Source organism: Sphaeramia orbicularis, chromosome 24 (assembly GCF_902148855.1).
Source record: "Sphaeramia orbicularis chromosome 24, fSphaOr1.1, whole genome shotgun sequence".
In the NCBI taxonomy this organism is placed as follows: domain Eukaryota; kingdom Metazoa; phylum Chordata; class Actinopteri; order Kurtiformes; family Apogonidae; genus Sphaeramia; species Sphaeramia orbicularis.
In genome coordinates this window covers 38,166,021-38,180,533 of record NC_043979.1, presented here as the reverse complement: position 1 = coordinate 38,180,533, position 14,513 = coordinate 38,166,021, and the positions used below count along the sequence as shown (strand labels likewise).

General features: G+C 34.2%; 1 protein-coding gene across 1 annotated transcript in view; it reads right to left on the bottom strand.

Annotated features, from left to right (window-relative positions):
* The window catches only part of grm1a (glutamate receptor, metabotropic 1a), a 95,760-nt gene extending 90,375 nt beyond the window's left edge, over positions 1–5,385 (bottom strand). Inside the window, 2 exon segments of the mRNA XM_030128327.1 lie at positions 3,671–4,514; positions 5,273–5,385. Of these exon segments, the coding sequence (XP_029984187.1) occupies positions 3,671–4,400 (730 nt within the window). The 5' untranslated portion in view covers positions 4,401–4,514; positions 5,273–5,385.
* Positions 5,386–14,513: the final 9,128 nt, after the last annotated feature.

The window sequence follows — 14,513 nt, the reverse complement described above, 5'->3', positions numbered from 1 at the left end:
AGTCGTTTTATTGCATGTGTTTAATTATTAGCAGGTGCTGCTCAGATATTTTATGGTAAGGGGAGGTAAATTAATACACTAAGGTTGAAATTTTGAATTTCAGAGTATTTGAATGAGTGCCCTATAAAGGGTTAAATTTAAGCATCTGAATTAACTCATAAAGACCCAAACATCCATCATGAGCCACAAGCACCTACTGATCTAAACTGTTTAATATCTGTTCATCCACTAATCCTATCAATACATGTAAATAATTGGTGTAAAATACATTTTGTTGTCTTTTCATGGTCATCGCATATGATCCATTTGGACGTTCAGAGGCTCCGTAGTTACCGTGGAAACACCGTCATCTTCTACAACATTGATTCACCAGTAAAACCCATAGAGTTTGATCAACGACAGTGGATGGAGATACTGGGTTTATGTTCAGTTAATAATAGATTTGAGTGAAAAAGTCACTTTTTGTTCCATTTTCTGTGTTTTTGATATAAAACTTTCAACTTTAATTTGAGCTTTTCTAAACATCTACGTGATCAGTAAATTAGATATGGGAAAATACATGATTTTCATTCAAGAATACAAAATACAGAGCATAATATTAGAATAAATGTTGATAAATTACTTAATAAAGGTCAAATATAGAGAAAAATTCATTTGGGAACTGACACAAAAGTAGCACTGGGTCTTTATGGGTAAATATTCTCACAACTTTTCACTTAAAGGCCCATACATTTTAACACCATCACTGAATTTGTACTTTTGTACATTTTTGATATAATAATCCTGAATTTTAATCTGAGCTTTAATGAACATCTACATGATCAGTGAATTAAATATGGGAAAATAAATGATTTACACTGAAAAAATACAAAATACAGAAAATAATATTAGATTAAATAATAATAAATCACTTAAGGAAGGTAAAATATAGAGAAAAATTCATTTGGGGAACGGCCATAAAAGTAGCACGGGGTCTTTATAAGTTGAAATGATGATCATATCTCTACAACCACATTAACTGATAGTACAAAATGCTCTTATTGCTGTAAAAGCAAAAACAAAGCAAACCATACATTGTGATAATTTACACTTGGCAAATACATAAAAGGAAAGATGAACCTGTGAACATTAATTCACCAGTAAAATCAATGAAGTTGGATCAATGGCAGTGGGTTTATGTTCAGTTAATGATATATTTTACTGAAAAAGTCACTTTTTCTGTAGTTTTCTCTGTTTTTGATATGATAACCCTTAAGTTTAATCTGAGCTTTTATGAACATCTACAGGGGTTGGACAAAATAATGGAAACACCTTAAAAAATCAACAAAATATAATTTAATATGGTGTAGGTTCGCCTTTTGCGGCAATTACAGCCTCAATTCTCCGAGGTATTGATTCATACAACTTGTGAATTGTTTCCAAAGGAATTTTAAGCCATTCTTCAGTTAGAATACCCTCCAACTCTTTTAGAGACGATGGCGGTGGAAATCGACGTCTTACTTGAATCTCTAAAACTGACCATAAATGCTCAATAATGTTGAGGTCTGGGGACTGTGCCGGCCATACGAGATGCTCAACTTCATTAGAATGTTCCTCATGCCATTCTTTAACAATTCTAGCTGTATGGATTGGGGCATTATCATCTTGAGGTGAAGGTGTTTCCATTATTTTGTCCAACCCCTGTACATGATCAGTGAATTAAATACGGGAAAATACATGATTTACACTGAAAAAATACAAAATGCAGTGGATAATATTATTAATAAATGGTGATAAATCACTTAAGAAAGGTTAGATATAGAGAAAATTTCATTTGGGAACTGACACAGAAGTAACGCTGGGTCTTTATGGGTTAAGCTTTTTTTTTTTTTTTTTTTACCTCATCCCCATTGTACGACTTAGTGAAATTAAACATTAAACATTAACAACTGAACTCCATGATTGTTAATGCCACATAATTCCTCATGTTCTCATCATGATTTTAAGACTTTAAAATTACTGTGATGACTCTGCAAACACCCACAAGAACCAAACCTCCAGCTGAGGCTCTGACTCCATGGGGATAGAGTCACAAAATAGAAACTTCGAACTCATGCACTAACATGTATCCATCATGAAAGTTGTTGAATATATGCTCAAACTGGTAAATATTAAGGGAAATGTTTTGAAAGATAGGTCTAATAAACGAATCTAAACTAAAACACATATACAGTCGCGGAAAAAATTATTAGACCACCCCTTGTCCTTGTTTTCTTCAATTTCTTGTTCATTTTAATGCCTGGTACAACTAAAGGTACATTTGTTTGGACAAATATAATGATAACAACAAAAATAGCTCATAGTAGTTTAGTTTCAGAGCTGATATCTATCCATTTTCCATGGTTTTCTTGATAATAACCAAAATCACTTCAGTTCTTACATCAATATCTATGGCATTGTACTGACAAAAACAGTGCTTTTATTCATTCCATGTTTTCTTTTCTGTCTGTTTTAGTCACATGATACACACAGGAGTTAGTACTGGATTGGATAACCTCTGTTGCTTATTGTTTGCTTTATGTTGAGTATTTTGTTAATTATTGTGCAATATAAAGATCAATGAAGATATTGTTAGAAAAAAAAAAAAGACATAATAGATTAAAAGACATAGAGCAGACATTAAACCAGGGGTGTCAAACTCATTTTAGTTCAGGGGCCATATTCAGTTAAATTTGATCTGCAGTGGGCCGGACCAGAAAAATAATAACATAATAACCTATAAATAATGACAACTCCAAATTTTTGTCTGTGTTTTAGTGTAAAAAACCCATTAAATTATGAAAATACTTACTTTTATAAACTATCAAAGAAAAAAAAAAGAAAAAACTGAAATTTAAGTTAAACGTAAGAAAATTTAGTGCAGTTTTAACAATATTATTCCTTAACTTATCATTTCTACATGTGCATTATGGATCAGATCTACAAAGACAGTAAACACTGAGGAACAGGCAGAAAAATTGCTTAATTTTCTTTAGACATTTCAGGTTATTCACATTTTAGTGTTACAGGATAGTTTGTAAATGTAAATATTTTCACAATTAATGTTTTTTTTTTGCACTAAAACAAAGAAAAAAATTAAGTTGTCAATTCTAGATTTTTTTTTGCTTAAGTCAAGATTTTTTTTTTTACTTAATTGAAGATTCCTTTTTTGGGGTTAATTCAAGATTTTTTTTTTTTTTAACTTAACTGAAGATTTTTTTTTTTTTGTGGCTTAATTCAAGGGTTGTTTTTTTTTTTTGCAAAATTTGAGATACTTTTTGGCTTAATTGAAGATTTATTTATTTATTTATTTATTTTACTTAATTGAAGTTTTTTTTTTTTTTTTTTTTTTTTTTTTTCTGGCTTAGTTCAAGATTTTTTCCTCAATTCAAGCTAATTTATTTATTTTTTGCTTAATTCAATTCAAGACTCTGGAATTTTTGCACTTGGCAAAAACATCCCAGGGGCTGAAATGGACCCTTTGGGGGGCCTCATTTGGCCCCCGGGCCGCATGTTTGACACCCCTGGGTTAAACAGACATAAAAGACATAGCTTCTATTCTATTCTATTCTATTCTATTCTATTCTATTCTATTTACTTGGAATGTATGTTTTGCATTGGGGGGTGGGGTGGGGGTGCATTGGTGTCTCACCCTCTGTGTGCACCGCAGACACGTAGGTCCAGTTGTATCTCTTGACAATGTCCAGCATGGCTCTGGCCTGGAGGGTGTCAGAGGGCACGACCCTCAGGAAGTACTTGAACAGGGTCTTGTCGCTCAGGTCGATGCTGGTGGCGGAGTAGGCGATCTGAGGGATGTTGAAGAGCTGCAGGAGGTTTTGGACCTGGATGGCCACCGAGCTGGACCCGGGTCCGATCACTCCGGCGATTGGCTTCTTGGTCGGCGGAGGCTGGTTGGACGGGGTCCCATCAATACACCATTTGGACCCGTCCTTGTCATCCCGGATGGAGATCAGGGAATCCCGGATGAACTCGATGCTCTGCTCAAGGGCCACGGAAGAATGCCAGCACGAGTCCCGGATCTCACACCCAAGGCTGATATTGGGGAGCAAATGCGGGTCCGCGTTGATCCGGTCCAAAGTGTGGAACATGGCCTCCACCCTTTGGATGCCATACTGCTCGCGGACGTCCCCGCACTTCCGTTCGGCCACTTTCTCCGCAGACGGTTGGTGATGAACCGAGAAGAGCGCGCCGATGATGACGTCTCCATCCATTCGCGCCACGGAGCGGGACACGGCACGGGGTACCACGGAGCGCTCGTAGATGCTGCTGCTGTGGGAGAGCACGAGGACGCGAAAGAAAAACGTGGGGAGACACAGGAGAGCGAGGAGACCCATCTTTACGCGTGCCATGTTGTGCCACATCGCGTGAGATGTGCCAGCTGTGCAGGCATACTATCCGCTGTCCGAAGATACATCCACGTTTATCCCAGAGACCATGATCCGCGAGCACGAAACCCGGGGCATATCCACGCACACCTGCGAGAGAAACGAAACAAACGTCTGTGACATGAAAAAGACAAGATCACATTTATGTAGAGGTATAGCTGACTAAGCACGCATGCTCCTTTCCGTCACCAAACCGCCCTGGTGGGAAAGAGAGGTGCCATTGAGCAAGGCACTTAACTCAACCAAGTCATCAGAGAGCAGTCGTGGCCCACTGGGATCTTCAAAATGACTCAACCTCGACTCTTTTTTTTTTTTTTATAATAATAATAAATATCCACAACTGTGAAATCTATGCGTGTGATTGTGAATAGGCGACGGGCGCGCTCTCCATTCAGAAAACCAGACACATTTCAGCACCGAGGACAGCGCGCTTTCCAAACGCGACAAGGACATGTTTGGGACTGAGATCTGCATTCAATCCCATCGGTTTGACTCATAAATCTGCAGATCCTGATGTACTAGTGTATACTGTCGACCTCACAAGTCTGCACTAGAATGGGTAATTAAAAAAAAAAAAAAAAAAAAAAAAAAAAGCCCTCGACTGTCAATTCCATTTGTCAGCGCCTTATGGATTGTGACACTATCCAAAAAATAATGAATTGTGGTAATTATCCTTATAATAAAAACCCAAACTAAGCCACCAGAAGCAGGATCAGGATAAATCAGAATGACACCAGTCTCATTCCAGTCTTCTATATTCTATCTCTCTCGGAATTTTAACTGCCCTACTTAGAACATTCACATACATACATAGATGCTTTTTCTGCTTTTGTTGCATCCAAACTTACCTGAATCCTGGAGACATGTCTCGTGCCTACGTCCGTCTTCTTCAGCGCGTGCTCCGGTGCTCTATTACTTGTCTCTCCGGCTCCGTTTCTCTCTCTCTCTCTCTCTCTCTTTCTCTCTCCCCTTCTCTCGTTTCTCCCCCTCGACACGAAACGTCTATGCCTCCCAGTACTTTTTTTTTAAAGTCAGAGCTGAAATGACACAGCTCTGGCAAAAAAAAAAAAAAAAAAAAAAAAAAAAAAAATCATCTGAAATAAACACTTAAAATGAACAGTTTGGTGCCTTATTCTTTATTTTATTACAGAACTGTCGGGGTGGATATCAGTCGGATTTAGTCTTGGAAAAGAAGAAGTCAAAATATTTGTAGGAAAACTATTAAAACAAAAGAAAAAAAAAAAGATATCAGATCAGTTTCATTATATGGGATGAATGTTTCTTCAGAGAGGGAGACATAGTTACTGGCGTCAAACATTAACCACAACTTGTTATGCAACTCCCAGTAAGTGCAAGAACCTGAGGATGTTGGTCATATAAATGTTATGTAGCTGGATTTATGGGTTATATGGTTTACACTGGGGGCCTCCACCCCTAAAATAAGTACACGACATGTGGGGAAATGGGTGTTTTCAGCACCATGGACAGCAGTCAAAAGATGGTATTGCGCCATCTAGTGTTTCCCTGAAGGTCATAAATGATGTAAACAGATCAGTCACCAGTTCATAGAGGGTTGATTACACTTACATCTAAGTCCCGTAACCACTTAACATGATAAATGAGCTCGTAAATAGACAGTAAAAGTGTTGTCATTAAGGGGTAAATTTACACTTAAAACACAATTTCATGTCATAATGACGTAAGTTTTTAGTCATCTTAGATCAGTAGATGGTTTTGGTTGCCAGTGTTTGTTTGGGTCTTTATGGGTAAACCTCACAGCAATGAAATGTCTTTTTTTTTGTTTTTTTTAATATACATACTTTATTTTTATTGTTTATTTTATGTACATTACAAACAAGACAAACATAGGGGACATGTGGGATACATGGACTACAATAAACCTTGTGACTAACAATTGTTTTTAGCAGTGTGACACTGAAATTAAAATCATTCATTTCTTCCATTTATCATGACACTGTTTTTCTTGAGTCCTCAGTCTATCTCAAATATTCCAATTACAATTTGTATCCAGTTGTTTGTTGAAGGTGGTTCTAAGCAGCACCATTTTTTGATAATTGCCTTTTTACAGGTTGTTAATAGTAATTTAAACAAATATCTATCATTTTTTCTTACATTATTACCAATAATACATCCAAAATACATCATCAAACATGTTTTAGGAACTGCATAACCCAATATATTAACAATTGTTGAATATACATTATCCCAAAATGATGCAAGTTCAGGACAAAACCAAAAGACATGTGCATGATTGACATTGACATCTCCACATTATCTCCAACAAGAATGAACTCTGGACACATATTTAGCTATAATTTTAGGAGTTATGAAAAATTAAATTATGTTTTTCCAGCAATGTTCCCTCCGTGTTCTTGAAGAGTCTTTTTTTAGGTTTTAGGCTTATATGATGCAAATATTAGCAATGATATTACCCTTCTAAAATATGATTACACGGCTTCAAATTATTACCAGTACAATTATTTGACTTAGCAGGAACTTAGCGAGACAATTCCATAGTAGCTTTACAGTAGTAGGTCTATTAATTCTGATAAAATGTTAAATGATGATTGTGTAACGACCCCATTGAAAAGGTGTCTGGGACAAAATTCCAGTTTCCCAATATTAACTTTTTTTTTTGTCTATTGCAGGTGCACATTCCAGATTTTCCTCATCTGGGAATCTGGAATTAAGTCTTTTAGTTACTCCTCAGTGTCTGTGTCTCAATCTGCCTCCTCAGATTTGCATTTGGGTCCATATAGGATGTGCATATTTGAGGATTTATTATAATTTTTGGACTGCTGTTTGCAGTTGAGGACAGTTGTGAATGTTACTTTAAAGAAAAGGGATAGAAATTGTGTTTTAAACCCATAAAGACCCAAAAACAGCCACTTGCAACACACGCTAACTACTGATCTAAACTGTTTAATACCTGTTGATCCACTAATCCTATTAATGCATGGAAAGAATTGGTGTAAAATGCACTGGCAACCAAAACCATCTACTGGTCTAAAATTATTAATAACTTCTGGTCCATTTAATCTTATCAATCCATGAAAATAATTGGCGTAAAATACAGTTTGTCATCTTTTCATGGTCATCAGATATGACCCATTTGGACGTTCAGAGGCTCCGTAGTTACCGTGGAAACACTGTCATCTTCTACAACACTGATTCACCAGTAAAACCCATAGAGTTGGATCAGTGACAGCGGATGGACACAGTTGATTTTACATTCACTTATTGATATCTTTGCCGTAAAAGTCACTTTTTCTTCCGTTTTCTCTGTTTCTGATATCACTGTTCAACAAATTTCTTAGAAAATATCTGCTTCAGATATTAAATGTGCTAAATCTTTCATACTTTAATAAGATGAATCAGAAAACAGATGATGAAAATGCTGGTTAGAAAAGAAAAAAAAAAAAGAAAATGCTGGTTAGCTCGTGTTTTCAACATATATGATGGTGTGTTATTACATATATATGTATATTATGTACTACAAGATTGATTCACCATTAAAAACCATGGAGTTTGATCAATGATAGTAGTTTTCTCTGTCTTTAATTTAATTTAATTTTTAATGAACGTCTACATGATCAGTGAATTAGATGATTTTCATTGAAAAAACACAAAGTACAGAGGATATAATATTATATTGAACAGTGATAAATTGCTTGAGAAAAATTAAATAGAGAGAACAGTTAAGTTGGGAACTCCCACAGAAGAACTGGGTCTTTATGGGTTAATAATAAATTTTACTTGTAACTCATTTTATTAAATTTTATTTTATGTTCTATTTATTGCTTTGTCCTTTTATTATACATACTTTAATAAGATGAATCAGAATATAAATGATACAAGTACTCATTAGCTTGTGTTTTTACATTCATTTAGCAAGATCTTTGCTGAAAATGTAACTTTTTCTTGAGTTTTCATGAACATCTACATGATCTGTGCATGAAATATAGGAAAACACATGATTTATACCAAAAAATGCTAAATACAGAGGACAATGGTTTGTTTGTTTGTTTGTTTTTTTTTAAATGGTGATAAATCAGTTGGGAAATGTAGAAAGAGAAAAAATCATTTCGGGGTTAATAATGAATTTCACTTGTCACTGACTTTATTTGATGTTCTATTTATTGCTATTTGTCCTTTTATTATACATACTTTAAGAAGATGAATCAGAAAACAAATGACAAAAGTACTCGTTAGCTTGTGTTTTTATGTTCACTCGGCAACATCTTTGCTGAAAATGTAACTTTCTTAATTTTTTTCTGTTTTGATATAATTAACTTTAAATTTACTTGAGTTTTAATGAAAGTCTACATGATCTGTGAATTAAATACCAGAAAATACATGATTTACACCAAAAAATGCTAAATACAGAGGATAAAATGATTAAAAAAAAAAAAAAAAAAAAAAAATTGGTGATAAATAAGTTGAGAAAGGTAGAAACAGAGAAAAAAATCATTTATGGGTTAACAATGAATTTTACTTGTCACTGATTTTATATTATGTTCTATTTTAAACATATTTTAGTAAGATGAATCAGAAAAGAAATGACAAAAGTACTCGTTAGCTTGTTTTTTTACATTCAGTCAGCAACATCTTTGCTGAAAGTGTAACTTTTTCTTAATTTTTTTTCTGTTTTGATATAATTAACTTTAAATTTACTTGACTTTTAATGAACGTCTACATGATCTATGAATTAAACATAGGAAAATATATGATTTACACCAAAAATGAAGATAACATTACAGAATACAGAAGATAATGTTATTTTAAAAATGGTGATAAATCAGTTGGGAAAGGTAGAAAAGATGAATCAGAAAACAAATGACAAAAGTACTCGTAAGCTTGTGTTTTTACATTCATTCAGCAACATCTTTGCTGAAAATGTAACTTTTTCTTAATTTTTTTCTGTTTTGATATAATTAACTTTAAATTTACTTGACTTTTAACGAACGTCTACATGATCTGTGAATCAAATATAGGAAAATACATGATTTACACCAAAAAATACTAAATACATAGGATAAAATTATTTAAAAAAAAAAAAAAAAAAAAAATTGGAGATAAATAATTTGAGAAAGGTACAAATGGAGAAAAAAATCATTTATGGGTTAATAATGAATTTTACTTGTCACTGATTTTATTTGATGTTCTTTTTTATACATACTTTAATAAGATGAATCAAAAAACAAATGACAAAAGTACTCGTTAGCTTTTGTTTTTACATTCATTCAGCAACATCATTGCTGAAAATGTAACTTTTTCTTAATTTTTTTCTGTTTTGATATACTTAACTTTAAATTTACTTGAGTTTTAACGAACGTCTACATGATCTGTGAATTAAATATAGGAAAATACATGATTTACACTAAAAAATGCAAATACAGAGGATAAAATTACTTAAAAAAAAAAAAAAAAAAATTGGTGATAAATAAGTTGAGAAAGGCAGAAGTAGAGAAAAACTCATTTGGGAAGTGCCACAAAAGTAGCACTAGGTCTTTTTGGGTGAAGGTACTCTGCCTGAGTGCAGCTTTACAAACAATCCCGTGCCTTTGGAAGTTCATAGTCCTAATAGCTTAACTTCACTCATTCCTCATAAAGATGGGTTCCGCTCCCCAGGGGTTTTACGCTGTATGTAGTCTGGTCGTGACTCACGCCAGGCGGTATAAATCACAAATAAACGTATGAAACAGTGGCTGTGACACTCCTGCTGCTGGTGCCCGGGGCTTCGGGAGCGAGCATCTGATATTGAACCTGAATAAAAGTGACATGTTTGAGAAGGAGAGTGTACTTGAGCGCCGGGGCCGCACTGGAGGGCAAAGGGCGACGGCGGTTCCAGGTTTATTCAAGGACTACATGTCTACACGCAGTCACCTCAAGGCTTTCCAGCAATTACTGACGGATTAATCACACTATTTTGGTGCAGAATGGGTCCACTAGTGGAATATAATAATAAGGTGTTGTTGGAATTTGTGCTATGTGCTTGCTATTTTGACATTACTGTCACTGAGAGGAGATGAAAAAAATGAATGATAGATAGGTTATGCATTTATTTATCATGTACTAAAAACAGGACGTCCATTCATCAGAGTTTTGGCAAAGCTATTTGTCATGACAGGAAAGGCAGGAAGTTGGGACTTATTCAGCAACTTTTCAACATCAACAGCTTAGATAAAGCTATACTATTAAACTGTGACAGTTTAGAGATAACAGGAAAATGCTTCCAAGACAGAGGATGGTTTTTCAGCTCCAGGAGGGAGGGGTAGTGTGGAAATTATGTCACTGAAAAGAAAAACATAAACAAGAAGTGAAGAAACTCAATTATTTTAAAGCTGCTTTAACCATAAAGACCCAGTGCTACTTTTGTGTCAGTCCCCCCCCCAAAGTTTCTCTGTATTTATCCTTTCTGAAATCATTTATCACCATTTCTTATAATATAATAACACTGGTCAACAACAAATTTATTGTTGAAGTTTTTTGAGCTGATTTAGGATAATTTTGGTGTGCTGAATCCAAAAATCACATTAATTTTGCTCAATCAGATCAACTTTCTGAACTATGCTACATATTGGCTTTTTAACATTTTTGCTTACATTTATGGGCATTTTCACATCATATGATACAAAATTCGTTCATATTTCTTGCAATAAACGAGTTCTGAAGATTTTACTTTTGCCAATTTATGATTGGTTTTTTTTAATATCACAGGTGAATGAAATGGCTTCGACTAGAAGATCTTGCAAAAATAAGCCTGACGTATTCTGCTACATCTGTGGTGAATACACCATCGTACCTAACAGGAATCCTGTTAGAAAATGATTTTTTTTCTCTTAAAACCTATTTTGGGTGAGAACTATATAAAAAAAAAAAATCAACTGATAAAGTCCCAAAAATGTCATCAATTTTGTGAGAAGATCAAATTTTTCAAAATCAAATTAGCAAAAAAACCTGACCTGATTGAGAAAAACAGATGTCATTTTTGGATTTAGCGGTGCAAAATGGTCCTAATTCAGTTGAAAAAACCTGGACAACTTGCAAAAAACATTTTTTTGTCACCCAGTGTAATTTATATTTTGCTTTTTTAACCCTTTCATGTATACTGGTCACTACAGTGGACAGCTATTCTACAGCTGTTCTCTTGTATATTCATGGATTTTGTTTTTTTTTTTGTGTGTGTGGTTTTTTTTTGTTTGTTTTTTTTACACATATCTTTATTAAAGTTTTAAGACACTACATATCTTTTCTGACATGAATTGGTAACCCTGTGTAGATCTTCCCTGAGCATAAACCCCCAGAATCACAACCCCCCCCCCCCCGCCATATAAACTTTGAGATATTCATTGGAATAAAATCACTTACTTACATTATGCTGACAGACTAAAACCCCAGCTTTAGACTTATGGCTATATATGTCAATATAACTGTTGTTTTTAAAGTTCTTTATGAATAAAGTTGAGTTCAGATGATAAAGACACAACAGAACATTAGATAATGGGAACTTTAAAGTGTTTAGGTTTATTTGGGTCTCTATAGGTTAAGTAAAGTTTCTTTCATTCATTTACCCATAAACACCCAGTGCAGTGCAGACTTTTGTGGCAGTTCTGAAGTGATTTTTTTTCTCTATTTTTAACTTTTCTTAAGCAATTTATCACCATTTATTCTAATATTATGCTCAGTATTTTGCACTCTTATGTGGAAAATCAGGTATTTTATTTTTATTCACCGATCATGTAGATGTCTACAAAAGCTCAAATTAAAGTTTAAGATTATTAGAGAGAGAACAGATGAACTACAGAACCTCTTAACATCCATATGGGTCATATCTGATGACCATGAAAAGATGAAAAACTGTATTTTACACCAATCATTTACATGTATTGATAGGTCTAGTGGATCAACAGGTATTTAACTTCTGATATCAGTAGATGGTTTTGGTCACTTGTGGATGTTTGGGTCTTTATGGGTTATTCTTAATCACATTCTTTACCAATAGAACTGAACAGAGGCAGTTATTAAAAATATTTACTGTTGGAATATGTATAAGTTGTTTCAGATAAACTTTGCGACCTTCATTGGAATAAAATCACTTACTTACATTATGCTGACAGACTAAAACCCCAGCTTTAGACTTAAGGCTATATACGACAATATAACTGTTGTTTTTAAAGTTCTTTATAAATAAAGTTGAGTTCAGATGATAAAAACTCAACAGAACTTTGGATAATGTGAATTTTAAATTGTTTAGGTTTATTTGGGTCTTTATAGGTTAAGTAAAGTTTCTTTCATTCATTAACCCATAAAGACCCAGTGCAGCGCAGACTTTTGTGGCAGTTCTGAAGTGATTTTTTTCTCTATTTTTAACTTTTCTTAAGCAATTTATCACCATTTATTCTAATATTATGCTCAATATTTTGTATTCTTACGTAAAAATCTAGTATTTTCTTTCAATTCACTGATCATAAAGATGTTTAGAAAAGCTCAAATTAAAATTGAAGATTATTAGAGAGAAAACAGAAGAAAAGGTGACTTTTTCAGCCAAATCGATCATTAACTGAACAAACAAGTGTCTCCATCCACTGTCACTGATCCAACTCCATGGGTTTTACTGGTGAATCTATGTTGTAGAAGATGACAGTGTTTCCATGGTAACAACAGAGCCTCTGAACATCCATATGGGTCATATCTGATGACCATGAAAAGATGAAAAACTGTATTTTACACCAATTATTTACATGTATTGATAGGTTTAGTGGATCAACAGGTATTTAACTTCTGATATCAGTAGATGGTTTTGGTCACTTGTGGATGTTTGGGTCTTTATGGGTTATTCTTAATCACATTCTTTACCAATAGAACTGAACAGAGGCAGTTATTAAAAATATTTACTGTTGGAATGTGTGTAAGTTGTTTCAGATAAACTTTGCGATCTTCATTGGAATAAAATCACTTACTTACATTATGCTGACAGACTAAAACCCCAGCTTTAGACTTATGACTTATACGACAATATAACTGTTGTTTTTAAAGTTCTTTATAAATAAAGTTGAGTTCAGATGATAAAAACTCAACAGAACTTTGGATAATGTAAATTTTAAATTGTTTAGGTTTATTTGGGTCTTTATAGGTTAAGTAAAGTTTCTTTCATTCATTAACCCATAAAGACCCAGTGCAGCGCAGACTTTTGTGGCAGTTCTGAAGTGATTTTTTTCTCTATTTTTAACTTTTCTTAAGCAATTTATCACCATTTATTCTAATATTATGCTCAATATTTTGTATTCTTACGTAAAAATCTAGTATTTTCTTTCAATTCACTGATCATAAAGATGTTTAGAAAAGCTCAAATTAAAATTGAAGATTATTAGAGAGAAAACAGAAGAAAAGGTGACTTTTTCAGCCAAATCTATCATTAACTGAACAAACAAGTGTCTCCATCCACTGTCACTGATCCAACTCCATGGGTTTTACTGGTGAATCTATGTTGTAGAAGATGACAGTGTTTCCATGGTAACAACAGAGCCTCTGAACGTCCAAATGGGTCATATCTGATGACCATGAAAGATGAAAAACTGTATTTTACACCAATTATTTACATGTATTGATAGGTTTAGTGGATCAACAGGTATTTAACTTCTGATATCAGTAGATGGTTTTGGTCACCAGTGGATGTTTGGATCTTTATGGGTTAATGGGAATAAATAATTTTTAGGTCAGTGTGCCTTGTGGACTTGTTTGCAGTGTCTGGATCATCCTCTGCTATCATAGAACAAACTTTAGGGAGAATTTTCCATTTGGTGTCATGTGCAGGAAAGGACTCACGTGCAGAGCTGACAGGTTGACCATCTTTATTTCAAAGGCTTTAACTTTGGACAAAAACTCGGGAATCTGCGACAGAAATCTGAATTTATAAGGAGTTTCAGTAGAATGAACAATGCAGGTTAAAGGGCTTGAAGTCTTCATCCTGAGAGGAATGATCTGACAACAGGCTGGTGAGAGGGAGGGGCTTATAAGGGGTTACTTGACGGCAGATGAGTCACAGGTGTGGAATGATTTGCAGGT